General features: G+C 40.9%; 1 protein-coding gene across 1 annotated transcript in view; it reads right to left on the reverse strand.

Annotated features, from left to right (window-relative positions):
- LOC133536657 (proprotein convertase subtilisin/kexin type 5-like) overlaps positions 1 to 25,968 on the reverse strand; it is a 150,718-nt gene that overhangs the window by 41,835 nt on the left and 82,915 nt on the right. Inside the window, exons 22-26 of the mRNA XM_061877277.1 lie at positions 23,886 to 24,022; positions 23,482 to 23,823; positions 9,317 to 9,359; positions 9,031 to 9,173; positions 3,424 to 3,624 (exon numbers count right to left, since the gene is read on the reverse strand). Of these exons, the coding sequence (XP_061733261.1) occupies positions 3,424 to 3,624; positions 9,031 to 9,173; positions 9,317 to 9,359; positions 23,482 to 23,823; positions 23,886 to 24,022 (866 nt within the window). The remainder of the gene's footprint in view (positions 1 to 3,423; positions 3,625 to 9,030; positions 9,174 to 9,316; positions 9,360 to 23,481; positions 23,824 to 23,885; positions 24,023 to 25,968) is intronic.

Here is a 25,968-nt window from a genome sequence, read left to right on the forward strand (position 1 = left end):
TGTTCGTGTGCCATGTTGTTCCAGACCACAGCAAACGTTGTGGTCTGGATTGTATTAAATCCATTAGACAGCCTGACACACACATCTATACCTTTGGCCATTCTAAGACAGTCATTTCCAGGGGTTATCTCACCCACTGAGAAGTTTTACTAATGTTTTCCAAAGTTGTAAAAATGTGTAGAATAAATTTTATATTTCAACATCTCTGTCACGGAGATTTGCATCAGCCTGCGATACATAGTCATTTTATAGTAAGCTAATACAACTAATTAGCTACTTACATCATGTGTTGCCATCATTATGAAACTTATGTAAGTCTTTTAATTTTGGACTGGACAAGTCACCATCTCATCACAGGGCCAACACAGATAGACAGATAACATTCACACTCACATTCACACACTAGGGACCATTTAGTGTTGCCAATCAACCTATCCCCAGGTGCATGTCTTTAGAAGTGGGAGGGGCCTATCCCCAGGTGAATGTCTTTGGAAGTGGGAGGGGCCTATCCCCAGGTGCATGTCTTTGGAGGTGGGAGGGGCCTATCCCCAAGTGCATGTCTTTGGAGGTGGGAGGGGCCTATCCCCAAGTGCATGTCTTTAGAGGTGGGAGGGGCCTATCCCCAGGTGCATGTCTTTGGAAGTGGGAGGGGCCTATCCCCAGGTGCATGTCTTTGGAAGTGGGAGGGGCCTATCCCCAGGTGCATGTCTTTGGAGGGGGGAGGGGCCTATCCCCAAGTGCATGTCTTTGGAGGTGGGAGGGGCCTATCCCCACGTGCATGTCTTTGGAAGTGGCAGGGGCCTATCCCCAGGTGCATGTCTTTGGAGGTGGGAGGGGCCTATCCCCAGGTGCATGTCTTTAGAGGTGGGAGGGGCCTATCCCCAGGTGCATGTCTTTGCCTTTGTTAGGAAGCTGGAGTACCCAAAGAGAACCCACACAGTCACAGGGAGAACATGCAAACCCCACTATATCTGATTTATGACACTAAAAGACTTCCATCCATCCATCCATCCATTTCTACCGCTTATTCCCTTTGGGGTCGCGGGTGGCGCTGGTGCCTATCTCAGCTACAATCGGGCGGAAGGCTTTACACCCTGGACAAGTCGCCCCCTCATCGCAGCCAAAAGACTTCCAAAGTTTGCAAATAAATAGATATGATCAAAATAGTATCAATCTCACAGAGAATCCTAAGCCATTTTGAGGGTTATTGAGGAAGTTTTATTAGTCAACAATGCAACTTTTTCCAAATTACATTTAGCCTTTAAGTTTTTTTATTTCACTTTTGTTATGTTTTTGTTTATTTTAATAGTATTTTTCAAATGTGCCATGGGCCTTTAAAACATTAGCTGTGGGCCGCAAATGGCCTCCGGGGCACACTTTTGACACCCCTGCTATAGATAATAGAAAATCAAATCTGATAAATCTATGGATAAGAGCAGAGCCTGGCGACGCATGCGCGTTTATCACAAGTCTCTCGCGCTCTGTCTCTGCCCTTCCCTTACGAATGCTGCTGCATGCACAATTTGTTTTGTTTTTAGCTCTGTCTTAACCCTGAACGTACATTGAAAATACACGCAACCATAACTTAAAATTATTTTTTTGAGGCATTTAAGAAACCCCACCCAGACAGCCCTGCAAAAGAGGACATATCCGGTGAAAAGAGGAGGTATGGTCAGTCTATCATATCGCGGTGGCTGCTAACATGCCGTGTGTTGTGCCTCAGCGTGCATTGTTTACACAACGTGCGGTATGCTACTTGAAGGGGAACATTATCACCAGACCTATGTAAGCGTCAATATATACCTTGATGTATCAGAAAAAAGACCATATGTTTTTTGAACCGATTTACGAACTCTAAAAGGGTGAATTTGGCGGTTGAAACGCCTTTCAATTGTTCGCTGTCGGAGCAATGACCTTTCACCAGTGACGTCACAACAGGAAGCAATCCGCCACTTTCTCAAACACATTACACGCACCAAGTCAAATCAGCTCTGTTATTTTCCGTTTTTTGACTGTTTTCCGTACCTTGGAGACATCATACCTCGTCGGTGTGTTGTCGGAGGGTGTAACAACACTAACAGGGACGGATTCAAGTTGACTTACGTGGAGTGTGCTAATCAGACATATCAATGGTCACGGCATGCTAATCGATGCTAACATGCTATTTAGGCTAGCTGTATGTACATATTGCATCATTATGCCTCATTTGTAGCTATATTTGCATCCAGCCTTTCCCTCCACCCACATTTATTGCCAAACAAACACATACCAATCGACAGATTCAAGTTGCACCGCACTAGTGGTCAAAAGATGCGAAAGTCCCTTGCACACTTTTCCGACGATAGCGATGATACCACAGAGATGGCACAGAGATGTGTGGATATCCTGCGACACTCAAAGCAGATGCATTTCCAACGATAAAGTCAACGAAATCACAAAGGTGAGTTTTGTTGAAGTTATTGACTTATGTGCTAATCAGACATATTTGCTCACGGCATGACTGCAAGCTAATCGATGCTAACATCTATTTAGGCTAGCTGTATGTACATATTGCATCATTATGCCTCATTTGTAGCTATATTTGTATCCAGCCTTTCCCTTCACCCACATTTAATGCCAAACAAATACATAACAATCGTTTATTAGAAGGCGATCGCCGAATCCGTCCTTGCTTCCTCCCATTCCGCTGTCTGTCGTGATATGGCTCAATAGCTCCAGTTTCTTCTTCAATTTCGTTTTCGCTATCTGCCTCCACACTCCAACCATCCGTTTCAATACATGCGTAATCTTTTGAATCGCTTGCGCCGCTGAAATCCGAGTCTGAATCCAAACTACTATGCTATACCTTTCTGTGCTATCCGCCATCTTTGTTTGTGGGGATGTCACGCAGTGACGTCACAGGAAAATAGACGGGTGACTATAACGATGGTTAAAATCAGGCACTTTAAAGCCGTTTTTCGGGATATTGCGTGATGGGTAAAATTTTGAAAAAAACTTCGAAAAAGAAAATAAGCCACTGGGAACTGATTTTTATTGGTTTTAAGACTTCTGAAATTGTGATAATGTTACCCTTTAATATGTCCATGTGGAAACTCGTTTGATACACCTCTGAACCGGACCAAAACCCCCGTACCGGAACGGTTCAATACTGAATACACGTACTGTTACACCCCTACAAAATTTTGCATGTAACGAACAAGTCGAATATATTCTGCATGTTAAAAAAATATTGTCTGTTAAATGTGTTTTGTGTTAAAAATGTTGGTTGCGGAGTACAGATTCTTCAGGAGTGTTCAATCAATTATCTCAGTCTTTCTGGTCGAGGTTCAGCAGCTCTGACTAAGTACTTGAGTTTCCAAAAAGATCCCTGATTGATTTTGGAGAAGAGGCAAGATGAATGCAACGTTGAAGAGTTGTCCTCACCACTGCGAAAGGTCCCAAATGGACATATGTCCTCGTCAGACACACACTGTCCAATTTCCAGTGTTTTGCCCTCTTCACAGGAAGCACAGTCGTGGACGTGGGGGCCACTGCACGACTCGCAGTCTGTGTGACACTCTTCACAGTCATTTGTGTCTTCGTCGCCGTAGTAACCGTCTGGGCATACGGACACGCATTTCCCCTCTGAAGGACAAAACAAACAAAAGGATCTATCTGAATGACAGGTTCAATACATCGTCACCAGGGTCAAATTCTAGCACTTTTCAAGCACTTTCAAAACCTGGCAAGCATTTACTGCACCCTGCGGTTGTGTTAAACTACTTATTTATGCGTCTATTTACATACTCCTAATAAAAATCTATTTAAAAGGTATTATGCTATTCTAAATTAGGTTTTATAATAGTAGACAGAGACTAAAGCACCGTTTTGAAATGTTTTCCTTTGCATAATTATTCATCATTACACCAGTATTGATGTGAATATAAACCGACCCCTCTTTCTTACGTCACGTTTTTGGAAACATATCTTTTAAAAAAAAAAAAAAAATTTTATTTATCCATGTGGAGAGACGGAGCCGACAAGCCGACAGCAGGCTCGGAAAAATGGCTGTCCTACCCAAGATGGAGGCCAGAAGGCGGAGCATACAGCAGAGAGGAGAGGCGTGGCGCACTCGGAGCGATGCTGCAGCAAGCCGAGTCACGTGCGTAAGCGACTCACCTGCTCGCAATCTCTGCATCTTCTTCTGCAGAATAAAAGGGGCGAAGGAGAAGCGATCGAGGCAGAAGTAGGCGAGAAGACCACGGCGAACGAAGAGCACGATCAAGACGAGAGGCACCCAGATCAAGATGAGCCCCCGCAGCAGACGCAGCAGACGCAGCAGACGCAGCCACCAAAAGGTGCGCCGCGACGAACAGGAAGAGCCAGCGAGCCAGAAATTGGCGCGGCCGACTGGCCAGACAAAAGGTTTATTGAAATAATACACTCGAGTCAATCCTGTTATGATGCGTCCTGTATCAATCGGCACTGCAACCCACACGATCCGGGTTGGAGACCAGCCACAATCCATTTGATAGGGAAATCCTAATACAGGTACTGAGAAAACAGAAATCAAACATAAAACGTGTCATTGAATAAAAACAAACAAAAACAAAGGAGTAGAGGTAAGTGGAAAGGTTCATTGTCAACAGTGAGTGTTAAATGTATCCTATAGTGTCTTTAATTTAGCTATGTAACAAATTATGCAGCCCCAGGTCTAGTCAAATTGTTTTTGTTGACCCCTCAGATTATATTTAATTTTCTCTAAATCTTTTCTTATATTTCAACATACCTTTTTAAAGACAAAATTAATCTTAAAATAAATGAATAAATAAATAAATATATATATGTACTGTATGGTTGCATTGGTCCAGGACCCTGCTATGTGAGTGACGGGAAGAGAAGCTCTGACTTGTTTGGGGAGAAGTCGTTTGGCGCCACTTGCTGTTTTTCAGGTATTGACCCGAAAATAATACGACCTTTCTTTTACAGACTTTTTTCTTGGGAAACACAGCTTATAATGAAAATACTTATATTGTTATGTTCGGGTCAATAAAGTCAATCTGTTAGATTTGATATTTCATAGCTGCATTAAAAGTGATTTCGACGTTCATGGTAAATTATATTTTAATATACTATCTTGCTGTACTTTGCAGAGTACCTAAGAAAACAAAACCAATTTAAATATCTCTTTATTTCCTTCAGGTTGTCTATTTGTATTTATAAAATATTTTATTAATGTATTTATTAATAATAATAAAGAGTACTTTTGAGTGCACATGTATCTATATATATTCTCTTAAGATCCAGCTTTCTCTGCAGTGGACTTTTGTTTTTGGTCTAGTTCTTCTGTCAGAGTTACACATTTCGGAAAACACAATTGTCCTCTCGAGAGCAGGGGTTCTTAACCTTTTAGCCCAACTTTGCCACTACAGACCGGTCCGGAGTCCCACTCATATATTCCATCAATCCATCCATTTTTTATCGCTTTTCTCTTTCGGGGTGGTGGGGGGTGCTGGAGCCTATCTCAGCTACATTTGGGCGGAAAGGCGGTTTACACCCTGGACAAGTCGCCAACTCATCGCAGGGCCAACACAGACAGACAGACAACATTCACACTCACATTCACACACTAGGGCCAATCAACCTATCTCCAGGTGCATGTCTTTGGAGGAAGCCGGATCCCAGGGATCAAACCCAGGACCTTCGTATTACGAGGCAAATGCACTAACCCCTGTTACACCATGCTGCCCCACTCAAATATTACCACTGAATTAGTCATCCATCCATCCATTTTCTACCGCTTATTCCTTTCAGGGTCGCGGGAGGCGCTGGAGCCTATCTCAGCTACACTCGGGCAGAAGGCGGTGTACACCCTGGACAAGTCACCACCAATCGTATTCAATAATTATACTTAAACCACTGACAGTTGAACAGAATAAACCTTGTCAAAGGATATGAAAGCATGTGATAATCACAGAGATTATTATCTAGGCTTAGGTCGTCACAAAATAATGACTAATTAAAAATACTGCAAAAAGAAGGGACTCATAAAAACTGATAAAAAACACATTTACATACAATTACGCAGTGCATAAATAAATGAATTCTAACTAAATTAGTAATAGATAAGGATATATACGTTTTTTTAAGAAATTGCCAATGAAAGACTAAAGCTTCACCACTTTAGTCATCAATTTTGCGCTCGACAAACTTCTCCATGACTTTGGCTTCAGACTTCTTCTGTTTGTTTGATACTGCTACTGCTACATTACTGCTACAAGTGGTGGAACAGGGTATTACAACACAGTACCACTGTGGTCCATTCGGACCAGAGCTGAGAAACAGATATTTCTGGACGGCCCTTAGTTAAGAAACGCTGCTCTGGAGGAAGGACGGTGGTTCTTTGGAAGTTGCAGTCACTGTGTGAATCAAATTGTTGTGGTTTAAGGCATTCAGTAACGACGGGGCCGCGTTTAACTGCACGGATCGTTCTACCAGGATGTAGCAGGAACTCCGGAGGCGAGGTGCAGGTGAGACATTGAATTGAATTGAAATATTTATTTCAAACCTGCACAGTACAACTAAACACAGTTTTTGTTTTTTTTACACGTTGGCAAAGATATTTATGCAAGGCTTGAAAAGGGGTTGGATGAAGCAGCTGCTTATAATAGCCCAACTCCTCCCACTCATTCCACATTTGACATAAACAATATAATACAAAAACAATACTCTATAAACAAAACAAGAAAAACTCCTATATACTAACAATACCATGAGACAAGACAAGACGAGACAAAACAAACACACACACACACACACACACACACACACACACACACACACACACACACACACACACACACACACACACACACACACACACACACACACACACACACACACACACACACACACACAGGCCCAAACACTCTCCGACCATACACCTCTCTTCCATCGCTCTGTGCTGAGGGCATCACTCTCTTTCCTCATCGTACTTCTTCAGTACTTCTTTTTTAAACAGTGTTTTAAATTGAATCATGCTAGAACACGTTTTTAACTCGTCCCCTAAGTTGTTCCACAGACTGACTCCACGCACTGAAATGCACATTGATCTTAAAGTGGTTCTAAATTCAGGCAAATATAATTTCTTGTTTCCTCTTAAACTGTAACTATGGTGATCATCTCTGTCATGGAATAGGTTCTGTATATTGGATGGTAGAGAGTTTTGGGATGCCCTAAACATAATTTGAGCAGTTTTAAAATTGATCACATCGTTCAGTTTAAGTTGCTTTAAGTTCATAAATAGTGGATTTGAATGATGTCTGTAGTGAACATTGGAAACAATCCTGATGGCCTTTTTCTGCAGAGTGACTAAAGGTTGTAGATGTGATTTATAACAATTTCCCCAGACTTCAACACAATAGGTTAAATATGACATGATAAATGAATGATACAATAACAGCAGAGCATTGGTGTTCAATAAATGACATGATCTCCTCATCATTCCAACATTGACATATTGTCCATGAATCATATAAAAATACAAAAAGACAGAGAAACGTGCCAATAGCGTGGGAGCTACAGAAAATCTTAGCACAGGAACAGGAATCAAAGCTCGTAGAAGTGCTTAACGATTTGCGTGGAAGCAAAATAGAAGATGTCCTCAATGTTGCGTAGTGCAAACAAGGAAGCAAGACTGATTGTGGTGAAAAATAGGAATAAGTAGCTCTCTGATTAGTGCCTGGCAGCAGGTGAGCGTCCCGGACAGGTGAAACTAGTCACCACCCATGGTCAACAAAACACACAAATTCAAGGGTGCTGAAAACAGAACCGATGGAGTCAAAACTAAACAAATCCTGATCTGGGCAACGGATCATGACACATTCTATGTTAAAACGACTCAAAAAGTTGCAATTGGCAATCCAGACCAGAAGGTGGGGATTTTACTCTAGGCTAGGGGTCGGCAACCTTTACCACTCAAAGAGCCAATTTAACCCGTTTCACGAAATAAAGAACATAATGGGAGCCGCAACCATCCTCGCTGATACCTGCTGATGGTCACCCAGATAACAATAATAAGGGCGTACTATGAAGCCGTTGCCTTTGACGCTTTCTACAACATGTACAAACAGCTTGCCAGCTCAGCAACAAGTTGTACGTTGTTTCCGCTGATACATGTACATGATTACAAGGCTTGTAGTCAACAGCCATACAGGTTACACTGACGGTTGTGATATAAACAACTTTAACACTCTTACTAATATGCGCCACACTGTGAACCCACACCAAACAAGAATGACAAACACATTTCGGGAGAATATCCTCACAGTAACACAACATAACAATTACCCAGAATCCCAAGCATCCATGATGATTCTAGGCTATATTTTACACCCCGCTAGCACCAACGACGCCCCCACCCTCCGTGCGTCGGTTGAGGTGGGCGGGTGTGGGAGTGCGGGGGTGTATAATATAGCCTGGCATCATCATGGATGCTTGGGATTCTGGGTAATTGTTATGTTGCGTTTATGTTGTGTTACTGAGAGGATGTTCTCTTGAAATGTGTTATTCTTGTTTGGTGTGGCTTCACAGTGTGGTGCATATTAGTAAGAGTTTTAAAGCTGTTTATATCACAAACGTCAGTGTAACCTGTATGGCTGTTGACTATAAGCCTTGCAATCTCGTACGTGTGGCGATAGAAGCAGCGAGATAGCATGGCGTAAAGGCGGGCGATGATATGTTGTAGAGGACGTTAAAAGTAACGCCATCACGGCACGCCCTTAATAGTCCGAGTGACAATCGGAGAATGTTAACCCCGGGTGATGTCCGAGAGAGGCACCAAAATCCGGAAACCCCCGAAACAATCGGCCTTTGCTGGCCTTTCCCCGGAAAATTAAATGCAGACTTTGACAGAGAAGCTTCAACTGAACGTGGTGATCAACAACCGCTTTAATGACCAACTGTTTATTTTACTGCTTTTTCAGTCTGTGAAATTGTATTATTGCTTTCAATGGCCATATCTCGTCCTTCCTATAGCAGGGGAGGTAGTACCTGACAGGAAGAGGTCAGTCTCGCACCAGTAGCACTCGTGCTGGTCGCAGCTCACACAGTTGTCGTCACACGGAACGCAGGCCATCTCCTCCTCTACGCTGTACGTTTTAGCGGGGCAGTTTTTGTAGCAGCCATCCTGGAAACTGATCACAAAGGTGGCAGTGGATGAGCTCCTTCACGCAACCACACACCCAAATCCGTTTCACTCTCAAGTCCAAAACGTCCATTCAATTCTAGTGTAGCAGTGACGTCATAGGCTGAGTTCACACAAGGCACACAGCCTTACTTGTAAAAGCCGTCTTTGCAGGACAGGCAATGCCTGGGGTTATCTGTTGAAAGCAGACAAAATACCTCAGCTTTACTTTTAGACTGGAAAGAAGAAAAAAAGCGCACAGCAGACCTTTGGAAATCAAATAGAACAAAAATTCAAGATTTCTAACATTTCAAGGAAAATATCACAAGGTGTCAGGTTAGTGTTTGACAATTCAGGGACTGTGCCTGTAGCCATTTGTCAGTTCTGTTCAGTCCGGTTTCAGTTTATTATGAACATGCATTCGATACAATGTAATGCATGACATATTTACAGCTGTTTCATTACAGCGCGTCCGAAAAGGAGTAGGAAGATGCAGAGTTTATTTAATCCTACCTCTTTTCATAACATAGCAATTTTTTCCAATGTCCTTGTTCTCTGTAACAGAACAGTGATCAAATAAATAATATACCGTAGTGAGAAAATGAATATTAAATATATAAATAATCTTTGTCTCAATAAAAAAAGGTTCAAGATGTTCATCATAATTCTTGTTCTGTGCACTTTGTGAACACTTGTAGTTTGAACCGTCTCTTAAACTGAATCATATTGGTGCTTTGTTTGATTTCTTTTGTTAATCCATTCCATAATTTAATTCCACATACTGCTATACTAAAGGTTTTAGGTGTTGTACGAGCATAAACATGTATTAAATGATATTTTCCCCCAAGGTTATATTTCTCCTTGTGGAGAGGGGCGTGGTCCACGCGTTCCTTACAAGCGGGGTGTGTGCAGGGGCCGGCTATGAAGCAGCCAACAGGTGAGTGGATTCTCAGCTGGAACCAGTTATCTAATCACCTGTTCCTTTATTAGCAGCGCCGGAGACCATGAGCAATAGGGGGAGAGGAGTCAGTGAAAGCCGGAGAGACCAGACTATGTTGAAAAGCAAAAAGGAAGACGCAAGACTTGGCTGAAAAGCAGAAGGGCTTGACGGCAGCCAAAACAGAAATAAAACTCTTGTAAAATCCACGTCTTGAGGTGTTGTGGTCCTGTTGGTCCGACGAACCCCGAGGGGAAGAAGAAGACTTCCACACTCTTTTGTTGAGAATAATTGTTGTACATTCTTGGGTAGCAGGTTATAGTTTGCTTAGTATACAATTTTAACTGTCTGCAAATGCACCAAATCGTTGAATTTCAATATTTTTGATTCAATAAATAAAGGGTTTGTATGTTCTCTATATCCAACATTATGTATTATTCTGACTGATCTTTTTTGTTACACAGTTAGTGAATGAAGTGTACATTTGTAGTTGTTTCCCCATATTTCTACATAGAACTATTTTGGATCTAGAACAGGAACAACTGTTACAGTAAGTACACTTGGGTCCAATAATTTGCTCTAAGTGGAGTAGAACAGTGTACAGCAACAAGACATTTCCATGTTTGAATCAAAGTTTATTTAAAAAAAAAGTTTTTAAGAGTTTTCTTAGATTTTTTTTATGGGTACTATGTTGTCTTCAATGTGTAACACGAACACGTACGTGAAATTTGCTGAACATGCTAATATGTCTTCAATGTTAACGAAAACATTTAAGATGGAGAATCTGATCAAGAAGAAGCTAGTGAAAGAAATGTTGTAAAGACGTTAAGATTGTTGGATTGCCTATGATGTTTACAAAATATACGTTATAACATATATACTTGAGGTTTGTTACAAAAGTTGAAGAATAGTGTATACATTGTGTAAGGTTTGTAAAATATGTTTGTTAAAGTTTGCAAATACATCTAAGATGCTATTATAATCCATTTCTAATAGATAAAGCTTTGGCCTGGACAAGAGGTCATCAGGTGGTCCCCAACGTTCACCGAGTGTTTCGACCCTTAACCACAACACTCTCCGGTTGGTGGGTCAGCAGTGATTGGCCAGATCACTGCTCCTCTCATCCAGGCTTACAGCCATTGTCCTTTCTTTTATGCCAGAGCCAACAGGACGCTCTCTCTGCCGCTTCTCCCAGCCTACAAACGGCTGTTTTCCACAAGTGACCTCTCAATCTGACCTTTGTCATCAAATTCCACACAGATTGAGCAGGGAATCCTCGACAACTAACTTCCACTGTCATCAGCCATGCTGTCCACCCCTTGTCCCGGCAGTCCTGGACAAGTTGTTGGTAATTTGTTTTCTTCCTCTCTGCCACTTTCTCACATCCCTCCTCCCACGGGACAGTAAGTTCCACCAGGATGATTTTCTTTCCCTCTGGGGACCACATAATTATGTCTGGTCTCAGTGTGGTGGACAGTACCGCCTCTGGGAAGAGGAACTTCCTCTCCAGGTCGACCTCCATCTCCCATCCCTGGGCCAAATGCAGGAGGTTTTGGTTGGCTTGGCCTTGGAAAACTGGTCTATGACCCTCTTTCATGAAGGTGACTGTGCTCAGCAATGGCTTAGTTTTGGCTGGGTGTTTCTTTCTCCTCTCTTGCTCCAAGATGTCTGCGAGCATTGCCAACACCTTGTCATGGCGTATCTTTCCTGGGTCAATGCTGTTTTGCACCCAGAAAGAATGTGCGCCATAGTTACTTCACCGCCACACAACCTGCACAGCGGGTCCTCCCTCATTCCCCACCTATGCAAGTTGACTGGGGTCAGCAGGGTGTCATATACTGCTCGAAGCAGAAACAAGATACGAAACGGCTCCAGCCTCCACAGTTCACTCCACGTCACGTTCCTCTTGGGAAGGTTCCACCTTGTCCAGGCACCTTGGGTTGCGATGGCTTTAGCTCTTCTCCCTTCTTCCTCAAGGTTTCGAACTTCATCCTGAATCATGGTCCTCTTTTCCCTGGGAGTGGACTTGGACCACTACTGGAAATGTGATGTTCCTACACCCTGTCTTCCAGTGCAGAGGCTTCCGATGGTATCTTTGGTCCTGAGAGATGATTCTGCCTGGATAATAGCAGTGCTGGTGGCCCACTTCCTGCCAGATCTTGTTCTTATTCCAGCTACCCTGATCAGTCGATCTTGGGAGTCCCTATTCGTCAGGGAAAGTCTGCATTTTGCAACTTTAAACTCCTCCAGAACTGAAGACATGGGGAGCTGGAGATGACCCGACCTTATGTAGAGCCCCGTAGATATAAAGCTTGGGGGTATTCCCAACCATTTCCAAAGGTGCTTGTTGAACTTCCTCTCCAACCCTTCAACTGTTGTTATCGCCACTTCGTACTCGGTGAGAAGCCACATAAGTCTTTGGAGTAGGCCATGCTGGTAGATCCAGCACTTGTATTTCCCAGGCAGACCAGACTTGTCAATCTTTTTCAACCATTCTTCAACTTGATTTTCGGTGCTGGAGATACTGTTTTTATCCATCATGGAATCATCATACCACTTTCCAAGGCATTTAATAGGGTTCCCTTGGATGTTCGGGATTGCTGCCCCCTGAACAAGCAGCTTGAACTTTCCCGTTGTTTTCCCCTTTTGGATCACCAGACACCTTGATTTCTTGGGCTTGAATATCATGTTCACCCAAGTAGCCATACGATCCAGTTACGCCAGGACCCATCTCGCCTGCATGTGAGTTGGTGTTATCACGGTAAGATCATCCATGAATGCCCTGATTGCTAGTTGTTGACTTCCTGCTGCAGTCTTTGGTCCTTTTGACTTTATGATCGCTGCAGAGATGATCAGGTTCATTCCCATGACAAACAAGATGGGACCGATGGTGCACCCTGTCACTATTCCCTTCTCCACTGGCTGCCATTTAGTTGTGAACCTGGCTGCTTGGAATCGTAGCTTGATGTCTCCCAGGTAGCTGGTGATCATCCCCTGGATGTGATGTGGGATGTGGTAATGGCCCACAGCCACTTGGATCACGTTATGGGGAATTGACCCATACGCATTAGCAAAATCAAGCCAGGCTACTGTTAGGTTGCCTTTCTTCTCCTTTGCTTCTTGTATAAGTTGGCTGAGGACCCCTGTATGCTCCAGGCACCCGGAGAACCCTTCGATACCGCCCTTCTGGATAGAGGTCTTAATATATCCATTCCGGGTCATGAAGGAGTTCATTCTTTTGGCCAGCACTGAAAAGAAGATTTTCCCCTCCACACTTAGCAAGGAAATGGTTCGGAACTGGCTGATCTGTGTGGATCCCGTTCCTTCGGCACAAAGCACCTTTCTGCCCTTCTCCAGCTTGTTGGTACGTTTCCTTTGGTCCATATTACCTGCATAAGCTTCCACAGCCTGTGTATGAGCTTCGGGCATTTCTTGTATACTTTGTAGGGTATACCGCTGGGACCTGGGGCAGAAGCTGATCTTGCGTGCTTGACAACCTCTGGAACCTCTCTCCATGATGGATATTCTGTGCTGAGGGAGGATGTTGGTGGACTGATGGTACCAAGCCCGAGATTTTCTGGTAGGGCATCGTTTCTTGAAGAGTCACTGAATGTCTCTTCAACAAACTCCTCCAACTCCTCCTTAGAACTTGTTAGAGTCCCTGACCTCGCCTCTTCCAAAAGTGACTCGGTGAAGCGATAGGGGTCTTTTATGAACCAGGCTCGTGCAGCTTCCTACCTTTTCCGCCTTTACCTTTGCCCTTCAGCTCTTCTCAGCCTGATGAGCATACTTGCGGAGGCTAGCTGTCAGTTCTTTTATACTTTCCTTTACTTCCATGCTTGCCAATTTGAATTGCTTTTTCAGGGTTTTAATCTCCTTCCGAAGTTGTTTGATCTTTCTTTCTCTTCTGTTTTCCTGCTTTTCTGGTCTGGCTTTGTTCTCTCTCCTTGGCACTGTTCCAACCCGTTCTTTTGTCAAGTTGTAGGTGATGGCTGTGAGTGAAACCACCTTCCTTTCTACTGAACCTGCTTGAACCATCTCTAGCACCATTTAAATGATAAATGGGTTGTACTTGTATAGCGCTTTTCTACCTTCAAGGTACTCAAAGCGCTTTGACACTACTTCCACATTTACCCATTCACACACACATTCACACACTGATGGAGGGAGCTGCCATGCAAGGCGCTAACGAGCACCCATCAGGAGCAAGGGTGAAGTGTCTTGCTCAGGACACAACGGACATGACGAGGTTGGTACTAGGTGGGGATTGAACCAGGGACCCTCGGGTTGCGCACAGCCACTCTTCCACTGCGCCACGCCGTCCCATTTCCAGATATTCATCGAGCATGGACCACTCCTTGGTGTCACTCATCTTAGGCCACTTGATTCTTTCCTTCGTTGGCTAGGGTGGGCTTTCTGGGATGGCATTTGAGGTTGTCCTTGTGGGGTTTTGGGGGATTGCACGCACTGAGAGATCTCTGGGACTATGGTTTTCTTCCTGCCTAGGGTTCTCCTGCGTCTCACCAAACTGTTCGTCTGAGCAGTGTACATGTGTCCGTCCCTGTCCACACTTGGCCTTGTCCTTGGCCTTGCTCTGGTGTATTTTGAGCCCTCTTGCACCTTTGCAGATCTTTCCGCAATTGCATTTCACTTCCCATGCCTCCCCAGTCAAGGTGGTTTGTTTGAGCCTTTTCTGTGTCCGTGTCACTGTCCTTGTCGTTTCCGTTGAATTTGTCCTAGCGGGTCTCTCATCCTACCCCCCTCTCGGGAGACTCTGGGGGTATTGCTTATTAGTACGTTTTGTAGCTTGCTTGGTGCCCTCTTGCGAGTGCTGCAACAGAAGTTGCTGGCCCCTGTTACCCCGCCAGTCTTTCCTGGAGGTCAGCTGTTTCTCCAGCGTCACCGACCTTTCTCGGTTGTCATCCAGACTTTACTGGAAGTCACTGGTCGCCCAGGGAGTTCAGTTTACAAATACAAAGAAGTTTGCTACAATGTCATCAATGTTAATCTGATGTCTTGAAGATTAAATTGTCGCGTACTATTATTATTTTTTAAGAAGTCAGTTGATAGAAGATGTTTGTTAAATAGAAAAATATTTTTAAAATGTCTTATCGTTTACAATCATTATCAAAGACATGACGCAAATCGATTTATTTTGTCAATGCATTCTAAATATTAAATCAACGAGAATAAAAGTCACTTTACAGCGGAGCCAATGGGAGCTCCACTCTTCCGCCCATAAAATCTGATAACCATTCAAAAAGTGCCAAAAATATTCCATTTACATTTCGTCACTTGAAATTATAGTGACAATGTTATTATAAGCGTTAACGCAGAAAAAACTATTTATAGCAGCGCCGTGATGTGTGCCTATGTTTACATCATCGAGTGGTCTGTTGTTTCCTCGCTTCCCTGCTCCTTGGAAGTTTATTCTAGATCATAAATCATGCTTTTTATATACTCCGACAAGTTGGGACACTTTGAACTCCATTTAGGACCTGGAACCGGCGAGAACGACACGAAAAGCGATTGTACCCCCGCACCCCCAAAAGGATTAAGTGAAGTTTTTCATCTAAATGGGAATATACAAACATTCTAGCAGTCGGCATCCCAATGAAAGCAGACAATGTTCAGTAAGTGATATTTAATTATTTTGGCTGTCAATGTCTGTAATGAGTAATAATAAGTAATGAAGAAAAAAAAAAGCAAACGTGATGCGTTTATTTAAATTAATGTGGCACGTATGCTTAAAATGATCAAAATACGTAACTATTAAATGTTATTATGAATGTGCCGGTTACTACATTACATATATACTTACATCAAGTATATAAAACCCTAATGGAGGTGTTTGAATGTTTTTTTACAGGCTGTATAGGCAGAATAAAGCGGCTCCCATAGGCTATACGAGTTAGAATGCACACAAAAAAATACATTAGTTGTTTTGTCTCTCATGATTGTCAACGATAGGCAAAATAAAAATAAAATAAAAAAAAACAGTTCAAACAACCTGTGGATATTTTTTCTTTTCAAGTCTGTTTAGCAAAAAATTGAGAAATTAGAATTTGGTTAAATTTGCATTGATGTTTTAAAAAAAAACACCTTAGCTTTGTTTAAACCAGAAAGTTTGCTCAAAATATTGTGACTTGAACAAAAGTTTTCTAAGGTTAATTGTCCACAATTTTAATAAGCATAAGAATTTGATCAAGAGGAAGCATGTTAAATAATTTTTTCAAGATGTTCAAAAGAGTTAAATAGTTTTTTAAGTTGACTAAAACACTTACTGTACAGTACGTCAGTACGTTAGATTTGTTACAGGAGTTGAAGACATTTTTGAAACAGAAGTTGAACAATTTGTTAAATTGTCTTTGATGGTCACAACAATGTAGGTTAGGTTAGTTCCAGAAGTTGAAGTTTGCTCAAAAAATGTGTTGCTGCATTATCTTCAATGTTTGCAAAAACGTGTTAGCTCTGTTGAAGTTTGCAGAAAAGATCATATTGTGGGTCGTTTGAGTTCATCACGTCATCTTAAAACACAGGTAAAAGATGTTTGTAAACACAGGCAAAAGATGTTTGTGTGTAGACAAATATAGTTTTCGGAGTAAGGGATGACTCTTACCTGCTGACGGTTTCGGCTAACACCTTGGGCTTCGTCAGAGCTGTTGTTACTTCTGGTGTGTCTACTTTATTTTGAAAGTTTCTCGGGCCTGGCCAGCTGTTTATAGACACATCATACCAGGAAACAAAGATTGCTCTGAGGAAGGCTGAAGTGTCAGCCAAAACTGTCAGTAAGTAAGACTCATCTCCTACTCAAAAAAATATATTCGTCTGCACACACAAATATTTTACCTATCATAAATTGTCTTAGACGTTTTTAAAAAGTGATGTTACTTTTGTGTACATTTGGTGTGTTGAAGACTCAACAAAAACACATATTGTGAAAGGTCATTGAAGTCTTTAAATTGTTTGTTTAAAAAAAATAAAAACAAACAAACAGTTTTGTTCCAGAAGTCAAAGGGGTTTGTAAATTGTCTTTGATGCAAACAGAAACGACATGAGAGGGTTGTTAAACTGTCAACGCTGACAAAAAACTGTTAAAATGTTAAGAAGAAACTCAGTAAAGAAATTTGTTGAATTGACTTGGATGTCGGGGGCAGCACGGTGATAGAGGGGTTAGTGCATGTGCCTCACAATACGAAGGTCCTGAGAAATCCTGAGTTCAATCCCGGGCTCGAGTTTTTTCTATGTGGAGTTTGCATGTTCTCCCCGTGACTGCGTGGGTTCCCTCCGGGTACTCCGGCTTCTTCTCACCTCCAAAGACATGCACCTGGGGATAGGTTGATTGGCAACACTAAATGGTCCATAGTGTGTGAATGTGAGTGTGAATGTTGTCTGTCTATCTGTGTTGGCCCTGCGATGAGGTGGCGACTTGTCCAGGGTGTACGCCGCCTTCCATCCGAATGCACTGAGGTAGGCGCCAGCACGCCCTGTAATCCCAAAAAGGGACAAGCAGTAGAAAATAGATGCATGGATGGATGGATGGACTTGGATGTAAACAAAACACTTGGATGTTAGGCTGGTTGAAAAACTTGAAGTTTGTGAGGTGGTACCTCGATTTACGAATACTTTAACTACGAGTATTTTGAGATACGAGCTGTCTTTTGAATTTTTATTGCTGGCATAATTTGAGTAATGAGACTTTTTGAACCAGTTTTCAAATAGTATTTGTCCATACCCACAGCCAGAGATCGACACAATCCTGCCCTCCAACTACCAGAATTGAGAAAGTCTATGCAAAGGAGAAACAGTGAAGAACCGATTCAGAGAAACAAACCATTAAAATCATGTCCCAACCCTTTTTCCGACCTGGTTTAATGTATGCATTATTTTCCCGGACCGGTTTTGGAGATAAAAACAGCAAAAAAATGAACATGAACAATTTGCCTTTGGCTACAATCTGGCACATTCACATTTTATATGTCCATTAATGAGCACTGCCACATATATTGTAACAAAGGAGTAGTAATATACATCTATTAAGAAGCTTATTGGTGTGTTTAGAGCAGACCTGGGCAGTCTGCGGCCCGCGGGCCACATCTGGCCTTTTGTGTATCCCTGTTCGGCCCGCATGAGGCCAATCATAAATCACAAAATAAATTTTAAAAAGTATCCATGTCGAGTGTGCAATACAACGGTGCTGCTTTTGTTTTGAAAAGCGTTATTTGTATTACTTCCGTGCGGACGTATGCTCGTGCGAGATTGTGAGTGAATGTGAACAGCGGAAATCACAAATTACAAAATACATTTAAAAAAACATCTATGTCGTGCGTGCAATACAACTGTGCTACTTTTATTCTGAAAAGTGTTATTTATGGGCGTATGTGCGTGTGTAACCTGTGAGTGAAGGTGCACAACGACAAGTGATGCCCGGTTACAACCGAGATGTCAGCTCGTGCTAAAAAAAGAAAAGTTGATGGCGAATGCCGTGTTTTCAACAAGATATGGACGGCCAAGTATAATCTTTACAGAAATGAAAGGTAAAGCCGTGTGCTTAATTTGTGGTACACAGGTTGCTGTGTTTAAAGAATATAATTTGAATCGCCATTACACGACGAAGCAGGAGGAAATATACCGGAATCTGTCTGATGAAGTGCGCAAAAGGGAGGCTAAGGTGTTGATGGTAAAACTGCAAAACCCACGTGAAATTTTTGCCAAATTTCACATCCCCAGAGATGCAGCCGTCAGGACAAGTTTCATAATTTCTCCCAAAATCGCCAGAAAAAGTAAAACGTTTTCTGACGGAGAGTTTATTAAGGAGTGCTTTTTGGACTCTGTTGCGCTGATATGCCCGCAGAAGAGGGGCGCATTTGAGAACGTGTCACTCTCCCGACACACTGTAACAAGGCGGGTTGAACCCATCGCTGGAAACTTGGAGCTTCAGCTGAAAAACAGAACGGCCGAAATTGACTGTTTTTCGCTGGCTTTGGATGAGAGCTGCTCATCTTCTTACGTGGGATAACTGCAGACTTTCAAATCACGGAGGAGCTGGCAACCATGCAGTCAATTAAAGAGACAACCACAGGTAATGACTTGTCCACAGAGGTAAATTTGTGTTTGGACATGTTAGGACTGAAATGGGACAAGCTGGCAGGTGTGACAACAGATGGTGGTCCAAATCAGACGGCGAAAAAATGTTGGACTTTTAAAGAGGATGCAGGATAAAATGACAGAAATTGACATTTTTATATTGTATTATACATCAGGAAGTGTTGTGTCAGACAGTGTTAAAAATAAAACCATCAAAAGCAATCTGATTTTGGATATAGTTAAGTTAGGTTAAATTATTATCATTATTATTATTTACCTTACGGTACATCAAAAATAATTTGAGCAAAATTTTATTGAAATATTGTCGGTGGGGCCCTTCAGCAATGTTCGGGTTGCTCATGCAGCCCCTGGTAAAAATAAATTGCCCACCCCTGGTTTGGAGGGAAAGGCGAAAGTTAAGTCAGAGAAAATGCTGTAGTTTATAAAATACAGTAATTATTGTATCTGTGCTGCCCGGTAGCAAATGCGTCACGGACTGGTACCAGTCCCCGGACCGGTGGTTGGGGACCACTGGTCTAAAACGAAGGTGTGTGGGGGCTGTCGGTGCTGTATTTGGAGTGTATCGGTTTGTTGTGTTGACGTGCACGGCGAGCTGAGGGGTCAGCATTGCGATTGATGCACGGGCACAGCTTGCTTGGCTTCCTGGTCCGTCAGTCAAATATGTCCATGTGCAACATAAACAAGGATTTCCTAGTTCCTATTGTTACAGCCCGTAGAAGACAGCAACTAAAAGTCTGCTCTCCAATGTAAATGCAAAACAATATTATTATTACATTATATAAAACTAGGTTAGTTTGTAGTACATGTGTTTTGTACAATATTACATATCTAATAGTTACTTTTTCTTTTTAAAAGTCATGTTATGTGTTAAACTTATGGTGTCGGTTAAGCACAGATAAGATTGATTTCAATTAATTTCGATGATTTGAGATACAAGTATTTTGAGTTCCGAGCCTGGTTGTCGAACGCAATGCGCTCGTAGTTTGAGTATTTTTTTTTTTATAACAAAAAACACGTACGGGAGACATCAAGTTTGTTAAAGAAGTGTGTCAGATTTGCTAAAGACTGAATTATTCATAGGTGTCGTTTGTGTGTCTCAACGTGTCAGTCCTGTGATTGACAGGTCAGCCGTCCAAGATGGACCGTGCATTTTGCTTAGGCTCCAGCTTCCTCATGACTCTAAAGAGAAGGATTAATTAAATTAGAATAGAAGGTACTTTATTGATCCCTGGGGGAAATTCAGCACCGCAGTTCGCTCACAATAGACAATAATAATAATAATATATAACATATATTATATGTATAATATATGAATAATATAAATATATTCTACATATATTCTACATTTAAAGGCCTACTGAAACCCACTACTACCCACCACGCAGTCTGATAGTTTATATATCAATGATGAAATATTAACATTGCAACACATGCCAATACGGCCTTTTTAGTTTACTAAATTGCAATTTTAAATTTCCCGGGACTTTTTTCCTGAAAACGTCGCATAATGATGACGTGTACGCGTGATGTCACGGGCTGTTATGAATATGAGCGCTGCGCACACACACAGCTAAAAGTCGTCTGCTTTAACAACATAATTATACAGTATTTTGGACATCTGTGTTGCTGAATCTTTTGCAATTTGTTCAATTAATATTGGAGAAGTCAAAGTAGAAAGACGGAGTTGGGAAGCTTTAGCCTTTAGCCACACAAACACACGGTGATTCCTTGTTTAAAATTCACGGAGGTGAAACTTTAGTATGGATCACAGCGGACATGGATCCCGACTACATGTCAACCAGCAGGTTTTGGTGAAAAAATTGTGGTTAAAAAGTCGCCTCTCACCAGATATCAGCTGAGCTTGTGTCGTCTGTACAGCTGCAGTCGACTTCCCCGAGACACTCCGCGTCAACACCCGGCCGTGGACGTACACTTCCGACTATCAGGTACTGTTAAACTCACTAAAACACTAGCAACACAATAGAAAGATAGGGGATTTTTTCCCAGAATTATCCTAGTAAATGTCTCTAAAAACATATGAACCCGTCTCCATGCAACGCGATTGCAATCACATTTTTTTTTTTAACTTTTTTTTTTTTTTTCTAGTCCGTCGCTATCAATATCCTCAAACACGAATCTTTCATCCTCACTCAAATTAATGGGGAAATTGTCGTTTTCTCGGTCTGAATAGCTGTTTTTGTTGGAGGCTCCTATTAAAATCAATGTGACTATATGGGGAGCCATCAACATGTGACGTCATCGTCTGCGACTTCCGGTAGAGGCAGGGCTTTTCTCCAGTTGCGAACTTTATCGTGGATGTTCTCTACTAAATCCTTTCAGCAAAAATATGGCAATATCGCGAAATGATCAAGTACGACACATAGAATGGACCTGCTATCCCCGTTTAAATAAGAAAATCTCATTTCAGTAGGCCTTTAAGTTCAGTCAAGGAACATATGCATTATACCAGGGGTCACCAACGCAGTGCCCGCGGGCACCAGGTAGCCCGTAAGGACCAGATGAGTAACCCGCTGGCCTGTTCTAAAAATAGCTGAAATAGCAGCTCTTATCAGTGAGCTGCCTCTATTTTTTAAATTGTATTTATTTACTAGCAAGCTAGTCTCGCTTTACTCGACATTTTTAATTCTAAGAGAGACAAAACTCAAATAGAATTTGAAAATCCAAGAAAATATTTTAAAGACTTTGTCTTCACTTGTTTAAATAACTTCATTTATTGTTTTACTTTGCTTCTTATAACTTTCCGAAAGACAATTTTAGAGAAAAAATACAACCTTCAAAATGATTTTAGGATTTTTAAACACATATACCTTTTTACCTTTTAAATTCCTTCCTCTTCTTTCCTGAAAATTTAAATCAATGTTCAAGTATTTTTTTTTTTTTAATAATAAAGAATAATACATAAATTTTAATTAAATTCTTCATTTTAGCTGCTGTTTTTTGTATGAAAAATATTTGTGAAATATTTCTTCAAACTGATGATTAAAATTCAAAAAATTAATTCTGGCAAATCTAGAAAATCTGTAGAATCAAATTTAAATCTTATTTCAAAGTCTTTTGAATTTCTTTTAAAATTTTTGTTCTGGAAAATCTAGAAGAAATAATGATTTGTCTTTGTTAGAAATATAGCTTGGTCCAATTTGTTATATATTATAACAACGTGCAAATTGGATTTTAACCTATTTAAAACATGTCATCAAAATTCAAGAAATAATCTTAATCAGGAAAAATTGCTACTGATGTTCCATAAATTATTTTTAAAATTTAGCTTGGTCCAATTTGTTATATATTATAATAAAGTGCAGATTGGATTTTAACCTATTTAAAACATGTCATCAAAATTCAAAAATTAATCTTAATCAGGAAAAATTACTACTGATGTTCCATAAATTATTTTTAAAATTTTTTCAAAAAGATTTGAATTACCTAGTTTTTTTTCGGTTGAATTTTTCATTTTAAAGAGTCGAAATTGAAGATAAACCGTTTCAAAATTTAACTTTCATTTTTTTCATGTTTTCTCCTCTTTTAAACCGTTCAATTAAGTGTTTTTTTCATCATTTATTCTCTACAAAAAGCCTTCAGTAAAAGGAAAAAAATGTATGACGGAATGACAGACAGAAATACCCATTTTTAAAATATATATATAGATTTATTTATTAAAGGTATATTGAGCAAATTGCCCATTTTCTGGTAATTTATTTAAGTGTGTATCAAACTGGTAGCCCTTCGCATTAATCAGTACCCAAGAAGTAGCTCTTGGTTTCAAAAAGGTTGGTGACCTCTGCATTATACAGTCTGATGGCTGTCGGTATGAAATTTGATATATATATATATATATATATATATATACATATCACCATGCCCCTACGCCTGCCTGTAGCCACCCACTCTGTGCCCTATATAAACCATTATATGTGAATGCTTCCATTAAAATCTCCTGATGATTGAGGGAACCCCTCATGAAACAGTTCTGTAGAGACGAAGTAGTCTTGTGATTTTTCTCACACCTACATATATACATATATATATATATATATATATATATATATATATATATACATATACATATACATATATATATATATATATATATATATATATATATATATATATATATATATATATATATATATATAATTATACTGTATATCAAACGTATGTGTGGATGGGCACATTGCAACCAAAATTGACCAATGCCCTTTTAATTGTACTATTTTTAGCAATATGGCAAGGAGGGCACAGCCTCAAGACTTACATAAGACACACTGCCTGCAGCCTTCCTCGCACGCCATGCAGTCGCTGTAGTCCGGATCTTCGACTTCTCCTAAAAGAGGGAAGTAATTCATCTTTTCGGTTACTTCAACAAACTCATAGGTAGTCATGTGACCAAGCATGCCTTCTCCACACTCCAGCTTGACGCACGACCCCTCTGAGACGTAATAGGAGGAGTTACACTTCAGGCAGTGGTCGAAACTTGTGCAGAGCTTGCAGTGGTCCGAGCAGGGCTCACAGTTCCTGTCCTTGGTGTGGTAAAAAGCCTCGGGACAGGTGTCGACACAGTTGCCCTCGTGCAGGTAACGCTCCATTCCAAACTTGTCTGCAGTGATTAATCGTTTGTTTAATCTTCAACATTTATTCTTCGACTTTGTTGGCCCTTACCAGTGTCACAGCTGGTGCAGTTGGCCGGCCCCGCCTCTACACAAGTGGCGCAGGTGTGATCACACAAGTGGCACCGCCGACCCGACTCATACTTGCCCTTGGCGCACTCGACTAGGCAATGACCCTCGTCCAGAGCGCTGCAACAACACCCCCAAAATAGCATGTAACTTGTAGACAATCAAAGTAGCAAAGACCTTCCTAGGACCTGAGCAGCAATTGATTGGAAAAGTTTATGTTTTTGCTGGTTGAGGGAATCGATCCCGTGTCCCAAGTCACAAGCCTCCACATTCTACACCACATTGCCTGCCCCTAACAGATGTTAGTTTCACGATGTGCTTCTAAAGAATTAAACTATTTATGAAACAAGAATGAGAACGCATGAGACTTTAGTCAAGCCATGGATGGCAAAACAGAGGTTTTAGTTATCGGTCCTGAATGTCAGACAGAGAAAGGTTTAAAGCAGGGGTCACCAACGCGGTGCCCGCGGGCACCAGGTAGCCCGTAAGGACCAGATGAGTAGCCCGCTGGCCTGTTCTAAACATAACTCAAATAGCAGCACTTACCAGTGACCTGCCTCTATTTTTTTTATTTTTTTTTATTTACTAGCAAGCTGGTCTCGCTTTGCTAGACATTTTTAACTCTAAGAGAGACAAAACTCAAATAGAATTTGAAAATCCAAGAAAATATTTTAAAGACTTGGTCTTCACTTGTTTAAATACATTTATTTATCTTTTTAATTTGCTTCTTATAACTTTCAGAAAGACAATTTTAGAAAAAAAATACAACCTTAAACATGATTTTAGGATTTTTTAACACATATACCTTTTTACCTTTTAAATTCATTCCTCTTCTTTCCTGACAATTTAAATCATTGTTCAAGTAAATTGTTTCTTTTTATTGTAAAGAATAATAAATAGATTTTAATTTAATTCCTCATTTTAGCGTCTGTTTTTTCAACAAAAAATATTTGTGAAATATTTCTTCAAAATACGCCGTCCCTATATATATATATATATATGGCTTTTTCTGGCAATTTATTTAAGTGTGTATCAAACTGGTAGCCCTTTGCATTAATCAGTACCCAAGAAGTAGCTCTTGGTTTCAAAAAAGTTGGTGACCCCTGATTTTAACCAACGCAATCTCTAAAAAATCTGGGCATGATTTTTGACCCCATACTGAGTTGTATTCCATATATGAAAAATGTTACATTTTTTTTTTTTTTTTATAATAGTAAGAACATAGCCAGAGTACGCCTGTGTCTCTTTTAGGCCAACACAGCGGTGCTAATGCATGCTCTTACTTCCTGTCGTTTAGACTATTGGAATGCCCTGCTCTCTGATCTTCCCAAAACGAATATTGCAAATCTACAATTGTTATGAAACTCAGGAGCACGTGTGCTGACGGGGACCAAAGGGTGGAGGCATATTACATCAGTTTTAAATTTGCTGCACTGGCTCCCCGTCCACTTCAGGGTCAATCATGAAGTTCTATTATTATTGTTATTATTTTTAATGGCTTTGCACCTTCTTATCTATCTGACATGCTTTTACCGTTTCAACCCCTATAGATCCTGAGGTCCTTTGTCACCGGCTTTATGTCTTTACCAAATACTAGAACTCAGACTCACAGTGAAACAGCATTTAGCCATCATGGCCTTCACCTGGAGAACAGCCTGCTGGAGAGCCTCAGGAATGCTGGGACTTGGAATGTCAATATTTTCTATTCAATAAATAAGGCTTTGTATGTTCTCTACAGCCAACATTATGTATTATTCTACTGATCGTGTTTTCGCCTAGCTTTATGTATTGCTTCCTGTAGGTTAAGTAGATTCTTATCCATTTCAAGACCAACCCTCTGATTCCATACCATTCTAATTTAATTCAAAATAGTGTGATTTATGGAGACAAATGCTTTAGATGGGTCCATAAACATCGCCCCTGCACACTGTTTACCAACTATTGCATTGGTCATTTCCTCTGTTATTTCGATTAAAGCCATCAGTGTTGAAATATTAGCTCATTAACCATATTGATTCTAGGGAGTATTCTATGTTTGTTTATTGAACAGTTTTTCAATGATTTCA

This window comes from Nerophis ophidion, linkage group LG17 (genome assembly GCF_033978795.1).
Source record: "Nerophis ophidion isolate RoL-2023_Sa linkage group LG17, RoL_Noph_v1.0, whole genome shotgun sequence".
In the NCBI taxonomy this organism is placed as follows: Eukaryota; Metazoa; Chordata; class Actinopteri; order Syngnathiformes; family Syngnathidae; genus Nerophis; species Nerophis ophidion.